The sequence below is a fragment of the Sceloporus undulatus genome, chromosome 5 (assembly GCF_019175285.1).
Source record: "Sceloporus undulatus isolate JIND9_A2432 ecotype Alabama chromosome 5, SceUnd_v1.1, whole genome shotgun sequence".
Lineage (NCBI taxonomy): Eukaryota > Metazoa > Chordata > Lepidosauria > Squamata > Phrynosomatidae > Sceloporus > Sceloporus undulatus.
In genome coordinates, this window is record NC_056526.1 from 166,156,142 (window position 1) to 166,179,778 (window position 23,637).

General features: G+C 37.2%; 1 protein-coding gene across 2 annotated transcripts in view; it reads left to right on the forward strand.

The window, feature by feature from the left end:
* COL25A1 (collagen type XXV alpha 1 chain) overlaps positions 1-23,637 on the forward strand; it is a 374,446-nt gene that overhangs the window by 186,018 nt on the left and 164,791 nt on the right. For both annotated transcript variants that reach the window (XM_042469542.1, XM_042469543.1), the window contains exons 3-5: positions 1,895-1,939; positions 4,795-4,802; positions 8,443-8,469. In XM_042469542.1, the coding sequence (XP_042325476.1) occupies positions 1,895-1,939; positions 4,795-4,802; positions 8,443-8,469 (80 nt within the window). The remainder of the gene's footprint in view (positions 1-1,894; positions 1,940-4,794; positions 4,803-8,442; positions 8,470-23,637) is intronic.

Consider the following 23,637-nt stretch of genomic DNA (forward strand, 5'->3'; position numbering starts at 1 on the left):
CAGGTCTTGATTCCTCAGTTAGAGGAAGTTTGGTTAAACCTCTGTTACTTAAACCTTGCAGCATCCTCAAGTTGGACATGATAGTTGTAGAGGGATGTTAGGGTGTGCTGAGTCCTCTTGACTTTGTAAGCACTAGGTGCAGCAAAAGGATATCCTTCCTACTCCATCATCTCATCCAGTCTTTGATTGTTTCTTCCAGGAAAAACAGTGGGGCATAATGCTTGTTTCTAGAAATAGATTTTTAAAAAATATATACCTGCACTGGTAGTTAACATTCTGAATACTATGTTGGTAGCCTAATGTAAACTAGTTTTCCTTACTTTGGTTATTTGGTATCATTAATCTCTATGACACAAGTTTAGTCCACTAAGGAGAAGTCACATCCTTTTTTAGAGACTTGAAAATTGAAAGTGACATTTTAAGCAAGAGGATCTCTCTTAAGAGCTTAGTGAAGGTAACATATTACTTGGCACAGGATTTGCTGACTGAACTTAAAATGTATGAATTTTTCTCTACTTGTGGTGTAGTACATTGTAGAGTTCAACACACAAAATTCTGGACATAAAAATTCTTATCTTTCATACACACACATGCACACACACGAGAATCTGCCTAATTTCCCTGTAGGTTCCTTGTGAAAAACCTTAGCCAGACCAAAAAGGATATGAAGCTAGAAAATAAAATCTGGCCTTTTCAGCAAAATGGTACTGCAAAACTTCACCTGTTAATTTAAAGAGCATGATTGATCATCACTCTGGTTTTTGATTTACTTGAATTTACAGAGCAGTCAGGCAAGAATCCAAACTCTATAGCTTTTTGTGGGTTTTTTGAAATATGAAGCCATGTTCTAAAAGAATTTATTCCTGATGTTTCACCAGCAATTGTGGCTGGCATCTTTCTCTGAAGATTCCAGCCACAGCTTCTGGCTAAACATCATGAATAAACTCTTCTAGAACATGGCCTCATAGACCAAAAACACACAAAAAACTATGGATGCCAGCTGTGAAAGCCTTCGACTTCATAAATTTAAAACCTGGGGTTTTGTCCCCAGTTAAGGTAAAGATGCAGCATTTTATTGTCTGCATAGTGCATAGATTTATATTACTTTTTCTCTGTTCTTGCACATGATATCATGCTATGAGTCTTTATTGCACATACCTATGATTTCAAAGAAAGGTCAACTACAAGGGAAGACAAGATGCAGCTTGAGTATGCACTCCTGTCTAAAGCAAAGTTTTTGACATAAAATTTCTGACCATTATCCTTGAATATGAAATATTATACATCCTTTGAATCTACACTTCAAGGATTCTTGCTTATTTTCCCATTTTCCCTCTGATTTGCTGGGTTTAACATTTTGTCTCTTCTTGTTGTTGTCTTCCTTTTTTAACATGTTCATTTGAATTGCAAATCTGCAATTCTTTTCATAGCCATTGCTGGCTGTGGGATTGTGGAGCTGTGGTGCAGAAAGTTGCCTTTTCAAGCTCTAGTTAATAAATAAAACTTTGAGACATTATTAGTATTAGTGTTCTTTTTGGTAATACTACAATTATAAGCACAGAAACTTGGAAATAAATACTTAAATGGGATTTACTTCCACGTATGTACCTATATTCTTACACTACACGTTTCTCAGGAAAGCTAAACTGTACAAGGGTGTAAAATAAATAGCACCAAAGGATTTTGTCAAATGATTTTGCAGTGGGAGCAGGGTGATGGGAAGCAGGAGATATTGTTAACTAGAATTACCATTCGAAATGGTGAGTTTTTGATCAGTTTAGGTTTTTTTAAAGACTTCTTTTGCCGGCGCTTTGACCCTATGCCAGTAATGTATGTTCTAAGACATTCTTAATTCAACTGCACTATTACAAATCAGGAAATGTTTGCTTTTTAGGTCCTCCTGGTAAACGAGGTAAACGAGGAAGAAGAGGAGAGATTGGTATGTTATTCTAAATCATATTTCCTATGTTTATGTATGTGATGCATTAATGCTTGTATCCTTACATTTTGCACACCAGAACTAGATTCAGTGATGTTTGAGAGACTCTTAAGGGAAAGGATATATATGATATTTTCAGCAGGCATAGGGAAAGTATGGCCCTTGGGCAGCATTTGGCCCATAGGCTGAGTTGGGCACTGTGTCATTCACAGGCCACATATGGCCCAAAGGACATTTTTGCTTCCCCTGGGCCCCCAGGAATAAAAAAGAAACGGGTTTAAATTTCAATTACTGTAAAAGCTTTCCCCTTCAAATGGATAGTGTAGGGACCAATTTTCCTGTCTTCCCCCCTTCCCCCAGCCAAATTTGACCCAAGAATGGCCTTTTCTCTGAAACAGAAAATGAACAGAAAGTTCACTTTGGCCAAGTCCTGTTGAAAAAAAAAAGACTTTTCCTGGCCCCAGGAGACCTTTAAAAATGGCAGTCTGTAGAGAACATTTTGGATCAAAAATATGGTGGGAGATACAGCACTTCAAGGGGTCTAACACAGTCTCATAGCGTTCCATAGCTTCCAAGGGCTGCCCTATTCTCAAGAAATAGAATGATTGGAATACAAAAAGTCTCTCCTGTTCATGAAAGTGCTATTTCCACTTTGGCATAAGAGAATAGTGTAAGAAAAAATTCCTCAAATGCAGAGAGCTTCTTTTTCCACCGGCAGTTATACATTAGCTTTAAGCTCCTGCACCAGATTTTTTTTGGCCCACTATCTACAATCGACATTTTCTCCTTTGTTGCTGTTGTTGTTATGTGCCTTCAAGTTATTTCTAACTTGTGGTGATCTTAAGGCAACCCTATCACAGAGGTTTTCTTGCCAAGATTTATTCAAAGAGGGTTGACCAGTACCTTCCTCTGAGGCTGAGAGATTGTGACTTTCTCGTGACCATCCAGTAGGTGTCCATGGCCAAGATGAGGTTTAAACCCTGGCCTCCCAGAGTCCTAGTCCAGTACCCAAATCAGTATACCATGCAGACATTTTTCCTAATGATCATTTTCCTCCCCCACCAGTGTAATGACCCCCACATACATTATCGTGGGGTAGTGCAAGGAGTTTTCCAGTAATGCTAGCACATGTGTATATAAAAAATTGCCATTATATATACTCAGAGTGCATTGGATCCAAGCCAATTACAAATTGTTTTTGATAATTTAGAAACTGGACCATTGCTTTGGAAATATTCTTTTTATTTGTTTTAATTATTTATTTCACATTTAAAGATATATATTTTCAGTTAGCTTTTAAAAAAGTATCAATATATTAAAAACAACAACTCTGCATTGCACCTGTGCCCAGCTGTTACAGCTAGCATATATGATTTTCTTCATTCTCCCCCTGCAATCCTCTGTACTGTTTGGAAACCAGCTCTAGAGCTTTCCTGCAGATTCTGGGGGCTTCAGGGATGAGAGTGGATTAATCACCACCCAGTTCTTCTAATGGACATAGTTCTATCAATGGAGCCATTCAGTTGAATATTAGCCAAGGCTGAATTTGTGCAAGATGCTAAATGATGCTTTATATTATGAGAATGAGCTATAGCAAGCCTTGGACTTGTACACTCCATCCACTTTGATCTTTCTTCCAATATGACCTCAAGGAGGATTTTGGAAGCTTTTGGTTCCATTTTAGATTAACCTCAGTTTGTCATATTTGAACCCAAGACAATTGTGGTTATTGTTAGATGTGCTTTGTTGAAACAAGCCATCTTTGAATTGTAATGTATGAATCTGGCTTGCTTCAATAGGCCGTTCTTAAAATTAAGGGTTTGGACTTAACACTGCAGTGTGGTTTAACTCAAATGGATGAAAAAATTGTTGATCTCCTCCATGTGGCTCTGTCAGTGGTCTCTGTAGTTTATCCAGTTAGTGCTAAACTAGTGTTTAGTTTTATGTATGAATACTGCCCCTGTGAATTTGATGTAACTCTTTCAGTAGCCCTTAAGTGTTATAAACACATGACATTATTAACAAAGGAAATGAATTTGTTTTCCGGTAAGAAAAGGCTCATAACATTAAAAATCTCTTCAGGACCACTTACCAGCATCAAAAATTACTCAGGTTAACTGGACAATAAAATCACATTGTTAAAAATGAAAGCCTAACCATACTTAAAACAGACACCAAGGACAGCTGCTGCTGTTATATGCACCCTTTGCAATGAACTTGAATCAAAAGAAAAATGGAAGCAGAAAAGGCTAATGAAAAGTCATTGATTTGATGGCTACAGCTGCTCTTCTTAATAAGCCTGGAAGAAATATTAGATGTGATTTTCAGGCTTTTGATAATGGTCTCAAGAACAGTTGTACAAAAACCTATAAGTTTAGAGTGTAATTGGAAGAATGTGCCAATGCTACAAACTGTGACATTTTTAAAATGTGCCATCAAAGAAAGTGGTGATAAAAGAAAGTTTTGAATAGTTAAGTGACTATTTGAATTTACATATTTTTGCAAAGGTAGACAGTCCAAGGATTATAGGTCTAAGCAAGTCTGTTTTGATGCTAAATGCCATGAGAGAAAAGTCGTGATAACTATGGTTAAAGACATGCATGTCTAATAAATGCTAGATGAGTAAATTTGTGAGTTCTAGGTATATTTTGAACAGTTAAAATGAGACAATTTGACACTGGATGCAACATTATAAACCTTATTATTGCATGGAAGAGTGAAAATGCTACTGATGGTGTCATAAAAAAGAATTATGATTAATTATGGCTATGTTTCTGAATACTGTATATCTAATTACACAGCTCTCATAGACTTGCATATATTCATCTTTGTTTTCTTCTTTTCTCTTTTCATAGGACCCCCTGTAAGTACATCTCATGTCCTATTGGATCTTGTGTATTATCAAGAATGGGTCAGAAAGTCTTTTTAAACAACTGGTAAAAAAAATTACTCATATTTTAAATGTGACAAGTACCATGCAAAACATGGTTGAAATTATTGCTACCATGTTTTAAAATTCAAATAAGTTTTCAAAACACTTTATTTTGCATTATTTTCATATTAAACAATATATAAAATGGATAGTGTAACATTTTACATCAATGCTGGAGCTGACTTTTTACAACAGAAGTTTGTTCCTATGCCAATCATCTTTCTTTACTGTTATGTGTCCCTGTACATAAAAAAACACAGACTGCCAATTCCCTATCATCTCTTGTTATATGTGATCCTTTCAGATCTTTTAGATACATCCAGTTGCATGATGATGTAATCTATGTGATTAAAAGATGAAAAAAATGCTGTATTTTATGACTGCAAATGTCCACTTTATTCATGACAACTATAAACAGGTTATAGACATCAAAAAAGATGAGAAATGTAACATAGACGAGAACGCACCATGTTCATAGCTCTGTAACTATTAAATACAGTGGGGCCTTGGCATCCACTGGGATTTGGTTTCAGGTCCCCCTGTGGATACCAAAACCCATGGATGCTCAAGTCCCATTATATACAGTGTTAAAATAGTAAAATAGTGCCCCTTAGATAAAATGGCAAAATTGAGGTTTGCTTTTCAGGAAATTAAATGTTTCCAAGCGATTGAAGGTTGAATCTGTGGATGCAGAATCCATGGATACAGAGGGCCAATTTGTATAACTGGAATGGAATTTACAAGACCAGTGGCAAGGTTTGGCCTCATTGGGCATGCTTTTCTTTATTTTTAGCAATTTGTCACTTCATCTGCCCTTACTCAGTGCCTGAGTAATAAAAAGAATGAGTAGAAAGTGCAATAACTTGTGTATGCCGTATTCCCTCTCACTTGGAGATGGTGCAAATTAGGCTCAGAGGGAAAAACTAGTGAATGAGTCATGGTAGCTGTGGGAAGAAGAAGGTTGAACTTCATTTAGGCCTGACGGTCCATCCTGCTGAAGAGACCCTTAAGAGCCTTCATTTATGGTCCATCTTTATGTTAACTACATTCATACACTAATTCTGTTTTCCCAAGAATTAGTGTTAGATCTTCTGGCTCTACCTGGTAGATCCTGTTACCCCTCCATGCCACACTGTTCACCTATTTTAAGGAGCATGTATCATTATGTCCTTTCTTCTTGAAAAGTGGAGGATTTTGGCACATGCAGTGGATTGAGCACTGATAGGAGGATTTATTTGGGCACATTATTGCTTTAAGATCTTCTAGAAAGGTGCTTCTATCTGTTCCACAACCTTCACAGGCTTGTTTTGTGGGGACAAGGGAAAGGGCCTTTCTGGTAGCTGCTAGTGGCCTTTAAAACTCCCTCTGTGGATTGACCTCAGTGGCCCTGTGTTTGCTGTTCTTCCAATGACACATCCACACCCATCCAGCTTTTATTAACTAACTAGGGCTGGACTTTCAATGCAATGTGGTTGTGTTTTTCAGTTTGGCAGGCTTTTAAATATATGTTGATATTTTTGATGTTTGGCGCTTTAACTTCATGAATTGCTTAAACTTGTATTTATACTTCTAATGTATTTGTATTGTTTTAAATATGTTGTTAGCCCCTTTGAGTCCCTTTATCAGGAGAATGGTGGGATACAAATGAATAAAATAAATGATAACAATAACATCATAAATATTATAGTGCATGGAACATAAAGGTTTTTTTTTCAGACTGTGTGCTCAGTGGGAAAATCATTCCAACAAAATGATGCCCAGACCAAGCTAGTGTTTCCCATGTCAGTGGGCTAGTAAATCCACTCCTGATTTCAATTCCAACTATTCAAAGTTCTGATCCTGTTATGAGGATGAACTGGATTCACTAGCCCTGTTTCATAGAAACCTCCAGCTGCCTCTGCTGAGGCTTTTGAATGGTGTTCCATTGGCAGGCATGTATTTGGTAATGTGTTTAGGCCTAGATTTAATTCCATAAAAATAATTTTAGACAAGTTTTCCACTGCATTCAAAAGCCATACTTATGATTATTTATTATGTATATTTATTATTTATTACATATATTTATTATTTGTTTGATTTGGTTTGTTCTTTCTCATCTGCAAAACAACTGTTGCAACCTGAATCCCACATAGATGACCATTTGGATTTGTGTGTGGGTTAGACGTGGAAGACTGTGGACTTTGGTTGATCTTCTCAGTGCTGCAGTCTCATTTAGCTGAACCTGGGTTACTACAGGTGCCTTGCAGATGCATGCAAAAATTGCTTAATTTTGTTAAAAGTATTGAAAACAGAATCTTGACTAAAAGAGAATCTTCTCCTCCATCCCCATTTCCTATTTAAAGGACAAGATTTTCATGTTAAGTTAATAAGGTTGCAATTCTATACAGACTTATCTGAGACATTTCCAAGGTATAATGCAGGGGTAGGCAACCTGCGGCCCGCGGGCCAGATGCAGCCCGGCAAGGCCTTGGGACCGGCTCCAGCCCAGTCCTGCTGCCGATTGCTGCCGGGGCCTTTGGGGGGCAATTGTCTATAGAAGCCTCAGAAACATGCATTTATACTAACATTTTTTAAAAAATCAGCAAATTTTTTCACGTGTCCTCCATTTTTTTTTAAAAAAAGTGTCTTCCATTTGAAAATTTTGTCCTACATTTGTCCTGGTTTATTTATATATTTAATTTTTTGTTTAAAAAAAATATTTAATTATTTATTTTTTGGCTTCGGCCCCCCAGTTGTCTGAGGGACAGCAACCCGGCCCCCGGCTCAAAAAGGTTGCCTACCCCTGGTATAATGCATAGGGTTGCTTTGTCAGTTAAGAAAATTCTAAACCATTTCCATTGTTATTTGTATAACATATCTTTTAAGTGTTTTAAAATTCTTATTATAGCGTGTTGAATGTCACACTTATTTATCTGCCATCCAAGGTAGTTTTTCTTAAGTGTATATATCATTTGAGTATCTATTCTGAGCAGAGAAAGCATATTGATACCCTTTGAGTGTAAATAAAATCATGCCAGGTGATTTACTCATGAGTAACTAAACTAGAATCTTTTGAAAAATTGCCTTCAGTAAACTTACTTTAATTAACTGAGATTTACTTGTGAATAAACATGTATATCTTCTGGCTGTATGTTCTGCAGCCTTTGGTTGAAGGAAATTTGAATTCCAGATGACTGTTTGCTGTCTTCTCACATAAACTATAATATGGATGTACTTACCAGTTTAAGATGAAATACTAAGTGGTAAAAAGAGAGTGGTCCTATATCATATTGATACAGTGGGCCCTTGGTATCTCTGAACCCCGAAGGATACCAAAATCTGTGGATGCTCAAGTCCCATTAAATAGAGTGGCTTAGAAAAAATAGTACCCCGTATCTAAATTGACAAAATCAAGGTTTGCTTTTTGGAACACACACACACACAATTTTTAAGCTGTGGATGGTTGAATCCAAGGGTTAAAAAAATCTGTGAATATGGAGGGCCAACAGTATGTACAAAGTATGTGTATCATGTCATATACCACTCAATGTATGTCTAACAATTATCATTCCATTTCATCTCCTTCCACCAGGGTCAACCAGGGCGAAATGGCTACCCGGTAACTGTCCTGCCATATATTATGGAATGCATGCTTCACTTTCAAATCATTATTTTATTCCCTGTCTTTGTCTGTGGCTGAATACTTTTCAGAGTTATCGAAATTTACTCTTCCCTGCTATCTTTCAGAATGAGACTTCTCTGCATTTTACTTAACCAATCTTTACACAAGGTCTGGCAAGTAATGCTAATTCCTTAATATATCCTTAGAAAATGATATAATCACTATTTGAATTTCTCTTTATTAAATTTGCACATTCTAGAATAGAAGCACCATTTTCTCATCATAATAGAAAAATATTAGTTAAACTATCTTGCTTATCAGTTTACCTTATTCAGATATCATTTGATTATCATACTGAGTCTCCTTCAGTAGAATTTTACTGAAAAATAATGTTCAACTGAATTCAATACACCAACAATGTTAACCTAATTGCTTTCTGAAACTAGCAATTCTTTGTGAAACCCATTAGAAGGGTAAATTTATAATAGTATAAATAATTTATTTCTGTGCCATTTACACATGCATGTTTAAAATGTTAGCTAAAATGTTTAAATATGTGGAATAATGCATCTATCAGGTGTAAGAATAAGATTACAAATCCAACATATCCAACATGTACAGGTTTTTCAGTGTAAATGCACTACTGATCAAAATTCTATCTAGTTCAACATCCAATTTCCCACAACAGGCATGTATACACAGACTTTTTCTTTCTTTCTTTTGGACAAATCTCCTAGAATCTTGAGCAAGTGTGGCTATTAGCCATTGCAGCTGGGGAATCTGGGAACTGTGGTGTAACAAAGGAAAGAAGTCCAAAAACAGGATAGAAGGGCAATAGTTTCTGATCTTAAAGGACCAGGTAACAATCATGACTGCCAACCATTCATCAATAATAATCAATATATTGCTTGTGACCATAGGCAACTGCAAAACATAAGTAAATTATCACAAGGAAATAATATGTCTGTATGTGTATGTGTGTACTGTATGCAGTAAAGGATATTTACGAACATTAACAGTTCAAAATCCTTGAAATACCACTAATTCAGGAAGTATATTTTTAAACATCTTATGAGGGTTAAAATATATTAACAATACATGAAAATGAAGTAATTTAAAATATCCAGTGTATCTGTAACAGTTACAGGTATTTAAACAACACTGATGACAAAAACAAATAGGTTTCAGAAATAGTTTCCTTTGAATCTTTGTTGCTGTCAATTCAGACATTATAAGAAATCCTACTATCAATATTCCTTACTAAGAATAACAGTTTTCTATATTGAAAATCCCTCCCTGTGGTGGTTCCATCTTGTGGAATTCTAGGTTTTGTGGTATAGAGAGAGGTATTTACAATTTTCAGCCTGCAAGCTCTAATGTTGCTTGAATCTGTAAACTCCAGGATGCAGCCATGGCACATACACTGGAAATATAATTCCATAATTGTAACGTGAAAGCCCTAAACAGATTTGAATTTGGTGCAGTGCTGGTGCTACCACTAGCATCATTCTACTGGTATATTCTGGAGAAATGCAAAGGCAACTTTAGATTCAATGAATCTGACTCCCCTATTCTCCATGAGTATGTGCTATGGCTGCATTTTATGGAGCTCATAGACAGGCTTCTTTATCTGTGACACGCGAATGTGGGTAATATTTCTCCAGTGAGAAGGAAGGGAAACATTATTCAAGTCCACCCCACCCTACCCTCCACTTGCCCTAGGTGACACGGATCAATGAGGCTTTAAAAAATGCCAAATAGCCCACCACCTTTCTACATTTGAGCTTACACAAGCATGCATGACAGTGCAAAAACATATGGAGCAATAGCACAAAAGTATTGGAATTGGCAAGTAATGTGATAATCATGGGACAGTGTTGAAAGTGATAATCTCCTTAGTTTCAGAATGGATGACTACTCAAGACAAAGTAGCACATATAGAGACACAGAATGGCCACCTTGAGACTTAGATCAAAGCTTATAGATGTTAGTTCTTAGACTATAATTCACAGAATCCTCCAGCCAGTGTGCCCATGCCTGGAGGCAGATCAGTGGCCTATCTAATCCAGTTTCTTATCTGATGCAAGTTCTTCGTTTAAAGCAAGGGATTTTCTCTGTACTGCCATGATCTATTTGATCTGAAAATTACAAAAGAATGAAGCTGGGGTCTTGGACATGCAATGCAATGACCTCTACTTTTGCACAACCACCACCATACTTTTGTACATTATTATTGTTGTTGTTGTTTATTTATATAGCACCATAAGTTTTATACAGCACTGTACATAGTCATCAAACAAGATGCAGATAAAAACCTGCCAACTGCAGACAATCTAAAATCAGAAGGCAACAAAATTATAAAATAACAACTTAACATTAAAATAACTCTAAAACAGTAGGCTATAAAAACAATACAAACGAATACATATTTATCTAATGGTCAAACTCAAGCTGTAAGTGGAAAAGCATCCCTAAACGAAGTTGTCTTTAGTTCAGACTTAAACTTAACTAAGGAAGTGATAGTCCGCAAATGTTTGGGAACAAGATTCCAGGAGTGAGCAAGAGAGAAAGAGCAAATCTGAGCTGGGGAAGAGGAAATTCTTGATTTAGCAAAGAGACCTGAGTTCCTGGGATATAAAGCATGATCAGGATGGTAGGAAGAAACAAGAGCTGAAAAATAAAGGGGGGGGGGGGGGGCAAACTAAGCAGGGCTTTAAAGGTTAGAAGAAGGTGTTTATAGCAAATCCTAAAAGGAATAGGGAACCAATGAGGAGATGACAGCAAAGGGGTGATATGGTCATAATGGTGAGCTGAAAAAATAATCCTGACAGCAGAATGTTGAACAGAAATCAAAGTATAGCATTAAAGCATGTCTTCACATTTAAGGAATGAAAGGTGATGTTCATAAATTCATTTTCATTTGATTCAGGTATTCTGTCTGGTGATTGGCAGTTATCAAGATTATTTCATCTTTCTGCTTTTACAGAAATTAACAATTATTCAAACTTGTTATAGATGTTTGCTAATGAGTGGATTATACTGTACTGTAGACAGCTGTGATCATTCATGAATTTAATAATCTTTGACCAGAATAGTCTGTACATATATATCTAATGAGTGACATAATGAACTTTAAAAAGAAATCATATAAAATGTCTCTTTTGAATGGAACTAATCAGCTTCAGGTAGTCTAAACCATTAGCCAGACCCTAGCATATCCCCATATAGGAAATGACCTAAACATTTCCTCTTCCAGCTGTGTGGTTCAATTACCCAGAATATCTCTCTCTCACACACCCCATGCTCCATGTGACCAGAGATCATTCATTGTGAGTTTTTGCCATGAAATGTGTAAAGCACAACCTGGTATTACTATCATGAACACAAATACATGTTAAGTGTAACTTTCTTCTGTATATGATCAAAAGCATGTGTTGTTTTTAGATTCTGCAGTGATTCTACATAAGCTTATACTGTAGTTAGCTTCTGGTGCTTGATCTAAATAAATTTTTTAAAAGAAAAATCAGATTTTCTATTTAGATAGAATTTTTATTTTATTTTTTATTTAAATTCATTTTTTATTTAAAATAAATAAATCAAATTTTAGTCCCAACTACAGTAGAGCCATTGAAATGAACAGGACTTGTTAATCAACAGCAACAGAAGTCCCATAGTTATGAGGGTCTATATTGACAGCATTTTTGCATTTAATCCAATATTTTAACTAGTTTGCATTCATACATCATTTTTACATGACTATATATTGTTTATTTGCTGTCCTTTTTAAAATGGATTACCGCTGTTAGTTATTCTGGGCATTTTTAAATTAAAATTTATGTTACAATTGTAATAAAAGAATGAGTGACAAAAATAGTGTTTTGTAATGAACTCTCTGATCCTAACTTTATAGATTATGGGATATTCCATGATAGATTTGACAATCAAACTCTGTGAAAAATATTCTTTACTGCTTCCAACTACTAAAAAAAAAAGCCTCAACTAAGGATAGTGTGTCTCCTCTATAGGAGGAGATAATGGGCTACATGGGAACAAACTGAAGTTGAATCTAGGCAAGATAGGGGTGCTTACTGTCAAGGATCCTAACCTGGGCTTGGAGGTGTGTCAAACAATCCTGGATGGGATTACATTCCCCCTGAAAGACTGTGTTCCCAGCCAAAAATCAGCTCAGAAAGATAGAGTGCCTATTATCAGCTTCAGCTGTTACACAAGCTGTTCCCCATCCTAAAGCTGGAGGACATAAAGATGGTAGCACATGAGCTAGTAACCTCAAGACTGGATTTCTGCAATGTGCTGTACATTGGACTACCTCTGTACTAAATTCAGAAATTCCAATTAGTTCAAAATATGGCAGCCAGATTGGTTACTGGTACATCTAAGAGTGGTTCTATTACATCAACATTAAAACCAATCCACTGGCTGCCAGTTAGTTTCTCAACAAGTTCCATGGTTTGAATCTAGATTAACTGCCAGATCACCTCCTCCTGTATAATTCACCACACTCACTCAGGTCCTCTGGGAGACATTTGCTCCAGTCATCCAGGACCAGATTGGCAACTGTGACCCAGAGGACCTTTTCTTCAGCTGACTTTAGACTGTGATTTGACTTGTCAAAACAGATTCGACAGCTAAATATACTGTCTTCATTAAAGACTAGTCTCTTCCAACATACCTATCCAGATCGTTTTCAATTATGAATTTCAAATTATGAATTTTAAAATATGGCTGATTGTTGTTGTATTGCTCCTATGTGTGTATATGTTAACTCCCTCAAGTCAGCCCCAACTCATGGTGTCCCTGTGGATGAGACATCTCCAAGGCCACCGTATCCTCCACTGCTCTGCTTAGGTTCTATAAATTCAGGCCCATTGCCTCCCTGATTGAATCTAGCTATCTGCCATGTGGTCTTCCCCTCTTTTTGCTGCCTTCTACCTTCCCTAGCATTATTATCTTTTCTAGAACCGCCCTGATCTATGGAAGGGCGGTATAAAAATAATAAATTTATTATTATTATTTATTAGTAAGACTTCTCATGATATGACCAAAGGACAACAGCCTCAGTTTTGCCATCTTGGGCGGTCTGAAAAGCACCCTCATTTGCTGCGTGGAGGAGCCTCAGCAGCCAAACTGTGTGGCTCCTCCGCACAGCAAAAAGAAGCCACAAAAAGCGGCTTCTTTTTGCAGCGCGCTAATGATACCACACGCCAATGGTGCACTTGCGGTGTCATTACCGTGCCAAGACATGCAGACGCTAAGCGTCTGCTACGTCAAAATGGCGGCGCCCATGTAGAATGGGCGCTGCCATTTTGTATGCACTCGGTGCATACTAGAGTTAGGGGCATCCGGAAAGGATGCCCCTTCCTAATCCTAGTATGTGCCGAGCATGTACTAGGGTGCCCGTGTGGAACGGGCCTTGGTTTCAGGTAGAGTTCAGGCTTAATCTGATCAGAGATCCACTTGTTAGCCTCTCTGGCTGTCCATGGTATCCTCAGCACTGTTCTACAGCATTACATCTCAAATGAGTTGATTCTCTTTTTATCTGGTTTATTCACTCTCCAACTCTCACATCTGTACATGGTGATGGTAAATACAATGGCTTGGATGATTCTAACTGAAGTGTTCAGTTGTATGTCTTTACAATATAGGATCTTATCTAATTATTTCATGACTGCCCTTCCCGTTCCTAGCTTTCTTCTTATTTCTTGACTGCAGTCTCCATTCTGATCAATGTTTGATCCAAGGTATTGGAACTCTATTTCAATTTCCTCGTTTTCTAGGTCGAACCTATGTGTATCCAGCATGGTTATTATTTTTGTTTTCTTTATGTTTAGCACAATGGTTAAATGCCAGTACTCCCAGGGCTCCAAGGTTGACTCATTTATCCAATCATTCGTAGGTTGACAAAATGAGTACCCAGCTTGTTGGGGGCAATTGGCTTACAGATTGTAAACTGTTTGGAGAGTGCTGAGTTCACTATGAAGTGGTATAGAAATGTAAATGCTATTGCTATTGCAATAATAATAATAATAATAATAATAATAATAATAATAGCAGCAGCAGCAGCAGCAGCAGCAACAGTATGTAAAAATTTGATCCTTCTCTATACACTAGACCACCAGAACATGATTTTGCTGCTGGCAAACACTCAGAGACAAATAAAACGGTAAATTTAATTCCTGAATTGGAGTGAGACAGTCCCATTGTTGGTATAGAGTTCACAAGGTAGTGGAACTGGAGATTTTCTTCCTGTGGTGTCTTTCAAAAGAGCTCCACCATGAAACGGAAATGGGGAACACAGCCGTGATATTATGAGTTATTTGGACAGTTTCAGAACCACAGGAACAATTTTTGTGTGTCTGCAATCATTTATTTTAAGTGCTGTGATGTGGGTAAAATGCTACATGTTGATCTTTTTTTTACTAACAACAAAAAAGGTGAGGTGTATGGGAAGGGGGGGAAAAACATGCAGTTTTGCAGCCTGAGAACAATGATCTTACTCTGGATCACCAGGAAGAGTGTTATTTCAGATGCTGTGTAATTCAAAATGAGTATTAAGTAACAGCTGAAGAACAAAGTGTTGCCAAGAGTAGTAGCACTGCCATGCCAAGAGTAGTACTGCTGCGCTCTAGAAAAATAATTTCCAGATCCTGAAAAGGCAAGCAAATAAACATCCACTCTGGTCTGAAACATGATTATGCAATGTTTTAACAAGCCAACAGAGCTAGAGTGCCAGAGTCTAGGTGAGTTAATCACAAACTGCCCTTTCAAGGTGTACTGTATGCTAATTGCTCTGAGCATGAATCCTAGTGGAAATGTTAACTATGGGACCTCACTGGATTGTACAGTGGACTTGTCATTTAATCATAAACCAACAGACTGGTTCAAAGAAAGCCTGATGATGCTGGTGATGATGATATTTAGTGCATTTATTTATGCATCCATCCATCCATCCATCCATCCATCCATCCATCCCACTTTCCCCCAGTTTAGGACTCAAGCCAGCTTACAACATTTAAAACAAATCTAGCTAAATTTCTAACTCAGCATGCAAAAGTTTAGAATGTAATCAGACAAAGAATTAAAAACTGTTAGACATGAACAATTAAAAAGGAAATAGCAAATACACAATCCAGCACATTAGGTAGGGCTCATTTCTCTTGCCAAAACATAAAGTTCTTCACTAGTCTGTGAAAAATAAAATAGCAAGGATTGTGCCAATCAAACCTCTATGGAAAAGAATTCCATAGCCCGGGAGCAGCCACGAAAAAGGCCCTCTCCTGATGTTCCAACCAGACATTGCTGTGAGGATATAGGGATGACAGAAGGACCTCCCAGAAGATCTCAAAATATAGGCAGGTTCATATGGGAGAATACAATTTTTAAAAGGCAAGGCTACAAATGTGCCCACAGATCCACAATATTCCTGATTGGTTTATTTTGATTGTAACACACCATGTGAGGGTAACTTCTAGTAGTGAAATAAAGCTCTATCTGGGTCCTAAAACAATTTCCGTACCTCATGTTATAGAATTATGTCTGCATTACAGCAGAGACTACTGAGGCTTCCTGACCAAAACGATTAATAGATGTTGACCTCTCATATTCAAATACACCAAAACCTTAAGAATTTATTATTTGTCTGCTTGATGTGTTTATATTTTCATGGCCTACAAATTAAATAAATAAAATAAATAATATGACCCTAATAGTAATATTTTCCAAAAACTGTTTTGATAGCGATAACTCAGATGTTTTATCTACTTTTTAATTTTAATTCTAAGGAAGATATTTTATTTAGGGATGAAAATATTTCTTTATTGTCTGTCCAGATTTAATTCAGCACTGATTTCAGAAAAAGTAAGGGAGAAGGCAGTTTCTTAGAGCATATTTTTCAATTTTAATATAATGCTACAGATATATGCTACAGTAGGGAATGTGGAGTGAGAAATTATTCTGTACACCATTTGTTTATTTTAACTTAATAGCAGTGAACAAGTGAAGTCAAATTGTAATATAGGTACACACCATTAACTATAACTATGCAAAATTAAATATAACTGTGCAAAAACCCTAGGCACATTCAACAACCATAGGACTGCTGTATTCAGCAAGATGTCCTTCAGAACAAACATGCATAGAATTGGGCTAGACTGCTAAAAAAAACTAGCAAGAGGAGCCTGTGGCCTCTTCTAGGAGGTGCAGTACTGCAACATTGGGCGGGTTATATAATTCACATCACTAATTTATCGGAATTTGCTTCTAGAATTAGTAAGGGGTTGATGCAAACAAAGGTGGAACTTGGAAAGCATATGGTCACACTGGCTGAGGAATACTAAAAGTAATTTCTTAAACTTTGCCATAACCTTGCCTATTTATTGAAAGAACACTGACCATACTGGCTAGATGATTCTGGGAGGTGTAGTCCAAAAAGTAACTTGTCCAAACTCTGCCATTCACAAAAACTTAGATCACTTGGTGTCTCACCTTAAATCTCTACTGTTAACCACAAGATACAAAAGAAGTTCTTTCAAAGTTTGCTCATCCCTTAATGTCTCTGTGCCCTTATTCAAATACATCCTTGCTCAGGGCCTTCAGCTCTCTAATTTCACCACCTTTAGTCATTTGCTGTTCCCTTAGTCTTTCTGTCTTGCTGCCCCAACAGTTTGAACCTGTGCCCCAGATCATCTGTGTGATGCCACATCTCTTACTTAATTCAAACCATCCTTTGAATTATCAAGGAACCTTTGAATCAGCTGCTATGTTGAGCCTCTCCACAGCTAAGTTGAATCCTGCTGCAGTTAAACCTTATTAATGAGAAGTGGTGCACTGGCTGTGGTTATAGGGTTCAGTGGAGACTTGGGAGATCTAGAATCTAGTCCCAATTTAACAACCAAAGTTCACTGTTGACACTGAAGCAGTCCCCCCCCCAATGTATCTCACTGGGTTCTTATGAGAATAAAGGAGTGAGTGGGACAGATATGTACATTGCTTTGAGATCTGTAAAGGAAGGATGGGATATAAATAAAATGAATAAATAAACAAACATCCAAGCCTAAGCATGTGCAAGTGAATCCATTACATTTTCACTATCTGTTTGCTCCCTGCACCTGTTGTTTCCTGTGTGTCAGATTTTTGCTTAGTGTAATGTTTTCAGACAGCAACCATTCTGTACTATATAATGCCCATTCATGGTACCTAATTGATTAATTAATTGGTCAGTTAATTAATTAAATATTACAGATATGAAGAATCTACTTTTAAGACAGTACTGTTTTGATAGCAAAGGAACATAGTGGCAGCTGTAGAATTAGTAAATTCTTGGATCTCTTCTATGTAGAACTGATTTTTGATTTGATTGAGGTTTGTATGCCTTTACTTCAAGATTAAAATACAGTATACAAGTATAAAAAGGCCACACCCTAACAAAAAGCACTGCCATCTCTCTCTCTCTTTTTGTGTCACATACACACATATACATAATTATATGAGATAATGGGTATGCACTTTGAAATTCTCTTTGGTCATCAAATGGGAGATAATAGAACAGATTGTTGCTTAATATGAATTAAGTGTATTAATGGATTTACACCAGGGAGGGTAAGAAGAGACAGTTTATTCAAAATTGTTCCAGGAAAGAACAAAAATCTAATTAATCAAAGTCATTGTATCACAGCTGTTACAACAATCCATCTCCTGCTGAATCCCAGCCAGCTAATTTTTGAGAAGTGCCATTTTTCACAGTTTATTGTTTTCTCATCAACAAGACACTACCCACATCAGATATATGCACAGATGACATTGGCATTGATGAATTGGCCATGTGCTTTCTATTTAGGGATATATGAGCATCAATTTCTTAAAGAAGAAATGAGACATTTCATATGCAGAGAGAAGGCTGTTCTCTACTTTATGAAAATGCTATATGTATGTTCACTGTGTGCATGCATCCAGAAATAAATAGCAAGATAGGTATGATAAATTCTTATCAAACAACTTGATAACGTTGGCGGTTTACAGACCACCCCTTTGGGGCGGCCTGTTCCCGCCCCTTTCGCCGCCGGATCAGGGCCTCAGCTGCCACAGCAGCAGCCTCTGAGGCTCCGATCCACTGCTTTCCAGGCCACTTCCCCGCGGCCTGGAAAGGGGTGTCCTCGGGGCTTCATGCCCCAAGGACACCCGATGGTGATTTATTGGAACTACTAGTCCTTTGAATTTCCAAGCCACTTGGAAGGCACCATGGTTATTAGGCAGAGGAATTCTTGCTGAATAAAGAGCAAAAACTGCAGGTTATTGGTAGAGCTGCCAACTGAAAACCCATGGTCACTCCATAGAATCATAGAGTTGGAAGAGACCGCAAAGGCCATCCAGTCCAACCCCCTGCCATGCGGAAATCTAAATTAAAGCATCCCTGATGGATGGCCATCCAGCCTCTGTTTAAAGACCTCTAAGGAAGGAGATTCCACTACACTTTCAGAGAGTTTGTTCCACTGACAGCCCTTACTGTCAGGAAGTTCCTCCTAATGTTGAGCTGGAATCTCTTTTCCTGTGGCTTGCATCCATTGCTCCAGTTCCTAGTCTCTGGAGCAGCAGAAAACAAGCTTGCTCCCTCCTCAACATGACATCCTTTCACATATTTAAACAGGGCTATCATATCACCTCTTAACCTTCTCTTCTCCAGGCTAAACATCCCCAGCTCCCTAAGTTGTTCCTCATAGGACATCTACAGGGTAAAGATGCTAGAGGTTTGAAACTATGGAAAGCAATTTTTAAAAAATGGCAGAATTTTTAAAATAGAAATAATTAACCATTGACCATTACAGAGAAACTATTCTATGAAGAGCAAATAGCAGGAGGAGGTAGATTGATGTGCCTAGAACACATTCACTGTGTACTTAAAATTTAAATCTCCTGTAACAAAGAAATCTCATCAGGCTATTACAGCATCACATAAAAGTTACCAGTTTGAAGGCAGTCTTGCTAAACATGTAATTAACTTAGATAGAAAGAAGAGGTGGAAATAATATGTTTTTATGGCTTTGTGATGAAGAGCAACAGAGTGAATTGGGAACTAGCTGAGAGAAGGAAACAAGAAAATGTGCCATCTTTAACTTAACAGAACCCAAAGTGAATAATTTGAAAAGTGCTGTTTAACATGGAAAAATGCTTTTAAAACTGGCATTTTGATGTTAATGTAATGCCAGTATTATAAAGGCAAATGTCTCCCCTCGTCTCTTTTTAATCCCTTAATAAATTTTCCATTCAATGAGGAATGTGGTTACATCAAAATGCTCAGACCTGTTGTGATAAAATGTACACGTACTTTGTAAATTCAGATAATTTGCTTAGATAATAACCCTCAGCCATTTACTGACTTGTTGCAGGGAATGAGCTAAATGAGAAGGGCTGGTTTGTTTCCAAGGCTGATAGTGGCTATCTTTCAAATTGTGATGAATGTAGACCTAAAAATAGGGGAAATGATGCAAAGATGAAGATTGATAATACAGAAGGAACTGCCAACATATAAGAAATTCGATAACTCAACATTCAGTCTTTCATGGAATCTACTTTATCTATTTATCTTTTGCCTTTTTACATAGCACAGGTACCCTCCTTAGGAAATGATGAGATTCATTAAATTTTATCTATTGTATTTCTGATCCTTTAGTATGTATCAAATGCAAAGGTTGAAAAAGTTCCATTTTTTCAACTACAACCTCAAGGATCTCCAACCTACTGAGGCATGAGTCCCACTGAATTCAGTGTGACTTTTGACCAAGTAAGAGAATGAAGCATGTTTTCTTCCCCTCTAAAGATACTGTCTTATCCAACCATGCCACCAAAATTAATTGTAAGAAAAGCAGATGGTCATAGATAAGTTGAAATTTGTGTGGTAGCTAAGCATCAGAGATAAGTAGAAAGTGGAAGCATCTCATGGAATTTCATCTTGAAATTGATGTTTCTTCCCCTTCTTTCTTAATTCATGTGTCATAAAGAAAATAGACAATGCAATCAATCAAGTGCTATGTTCCCAAGAATTCAGTGGGGCCTACTCACAGGTAAGTGGATGCAGGAATATGCTAGAAACCCACAGTTCTCTGCACACTTTCCTGGAAATAAGCATAGCTATTGGCTGGTCCACACCCTAGAGTAGTGGTTCCCAAACTTTTCTGTACCCCATACCCCCAGAAAATATTTTCTATGTTTTCTTTTCAAATTTCTGTTCCACATACAATGCTATGGATGAACAAATTGATTTTTTTAAAAATAAGTTTTTAAATCAATGCTTAGAATGCAAATGTAAGGTGCAGAGCAGACAGTACACTAGAAGCAGCCAGAGGCGACATCATGGCACATTCCCATAGTGGGCCATCACCTGCGGTCCCAAGTTATGCATCACAGGAACTGGATTATTGTGGTTCCTTTTTTTTTTAATCTTTATTGAATTATTTACAACATAAAAAGGGCAATACCAAAACATTTCCAAATTCTTACTCCAATATTTCTTAACCCTCCCCTCCCCTCCCCCACCCCACCCCCTCACTTTCTATTTCACTTACTGCTTATTTATTAGCTATAAAATCTCTATTTCTCAAAGATCTATCATCCTTACTTCCTTATCTCATCATCTTTCATTCTATTTTGCTTAAATCCTAAGTTTATACAATAATTAACTCTTTATCTATAATACTACACAGCAACGGTATTACTCCTTATTACCTTATTTAACCTTTCCCTTTTGAAACAATTCTCTTATTCTCGACCAAGTTAAATTATCTTCTTCTCGCATTTCATCTTTTAATTTCAAAATTATGGTATCCATTTCTATGATTTCTAAACACTTCCCTAACCAATCCTCCACTTTCGGCACTTCCTTATTTCTCCAGACTTTGGCAATTGTTATTCTGGCAGCGGTGATTAAATATAATAGTGGTTTCAATTTTAGTCTTAAATCCTTGTTTTCTACTACAGGGGTACCCCGGGTTACGAAATTAATTCATTCCGCCGCCGCTTTCGTAACCCGGAATACTTCGTAAGGCGAAAAAGCCATAGGCGCTAATGGGGAAAAGCCGCGATTTCATGTGAAATAGCGCCGAAAAGCACCAAAAAAATTTTCGTTACCTGAAATAACCTTCGTAACCCGGAACAGTTTTTTTGAATGGATTTTTTTCGTAACCCGGAAATTTCGTAAGGCGGCGCATTCGTATCCCGGGGTACCAGTGTATGTTTAAAAGACAGAGCTCTGGGACCAGAGGGAATTCCAATTGTAAAATTATTTCAATTTTCTTGTGTACTTCTCTCCAGAATTTTTTTATCAGAGTACAACTCCACCACATGTGGAAAAAACTTCCCGTAGTTCGTTCACATTTCCAACATTTTCCTTTATCATTCTTGTATATTTTCGCTAATCTATTCGGTGTCATATACCATCTGTGCATCATTTTGTAGAAATTTTCTTTTAGATCCATACACAACGTACATTTTAAATCCTGTCCCCAAGCTCTTTTCCATGCCTCGTACTGTATGTTCTTCCCTATATTCTGTGCCCATACAATCATACAATGCTTAATTTGTTCTTGTTCCAATTCAAGTCTCAAAATTAGATTATAGAAGTTTGTTATTTTTTTCTTATCCTTATCCATCCATATGACATCCAATTCTGTCTTCTTTAACGTTATACCTACATTTTTTCTGTCTGCTTTATATTTTTCCGTTAATTGGTAATATAAGTACCAATCTATTTTAATTCCCTCTTTTAGCATTTCTTCCCTAGATTTCATTATAATTTTTCCCTCCATTATCTTTACATAATCTTTATATTTTAGCCAATCTCTTCCCTCAATTCTGCCCTTCTTTAATATTGCTTCGTGAGGAGAAGCCCAGTCTGGTAACTTTGTGTAATATTTTTCCTTGTATTTTGTCCATACTTTATATAATGCTTTCCTTACAATATGCTCTTTGAATTCCTTGTTTAGTTCAACTTTATTCCACCACATATAGGCGTGCCACCCGTATCTTAAATTAAATCCCTCTAAATCTAATAATTGATTGTGGTTCCTTTTTGATCTAGTCCAAAGGACCAGATTGCAGTATTGGAGAGGCTTCTTGCCACTTTGGGGTCATGCATCATCTAAACCCCACACCTCCAAAGTGCCCAGAAGCTGCTTCTTTTGGCCTGTGCATTTCAGGCTTAAGTTGAGCAATTAAGTTCTAATTTATTCAGAAAAAATGAGTGATGACTTGTGACTTGTCACTCAAGGGCACACGCCAGTTTTTGTCACACTCTCTGAAATGTGCTTGCACCCTCTGGTGGTGCAGGCACCCCAGGTTAGGAACTGCCCTAGAGCGATTGGAAGGGCTTATTTCTGACCATTTGCTTAACAAGCCTCACCAGAATGGCAAGGATTGGTTAGCAAATATCTCTATAGCACACTCGAGGGGAAAAAGTCTTTTTCCATCCGCAAATCCCTTACACTGCCTCTTTTTCTTCCCATACTATTGTCCAGGCTAAAGAACAGCACCATTCTAAGCCACATTCATAGCCTTGCTTGATTTCAGTGGGATGTAGTACATAGTAAATATGTTTAAAATGAGAGCCAATGGTATTTGTGTGTATGGGCTGATTTTCAAAGTCCTGTAGGGCTTGGTTTTCATGTGTTCAACATCCTAATTTAGAGACATGTTTTCAAAGGAGTAAAGCCTTGACTCAAGGTCAGATTTTTCAAAAGCACTTGGAGCACAGTAGCTTCCTTTGTGTCCCCTTGGGCATGTTGTCAGAAATGCTCTATGAGCCTGAGAGCTCTTTTGAATTCCAGCCCCAGTTGTGGTTGCTGATCTGTGAATGTAATTATCCAAGGGTGTTAACAAAACAGCCCCCCAAAGAAAAGACTGATATTATGCCATTGTGTGTTATTATATTATAGGACAACTTACATTGGGTACATTTTATGAACAGTCAGGTTGAACTAAGAATCAGTTTTGGTGTACGTTTTGTTTTCAAATATTTTAGCTATTAATACTCATGAAGTTCTTTTTCATGACACTTGCCCTTAAGATTCTGTGAAAAATCCAAATGATACTGTGTATAAACAACTCCCTTCTCTTATCTTCAGATTATTCCTTCCAGCTGTGAAATTTGATCACCTCATC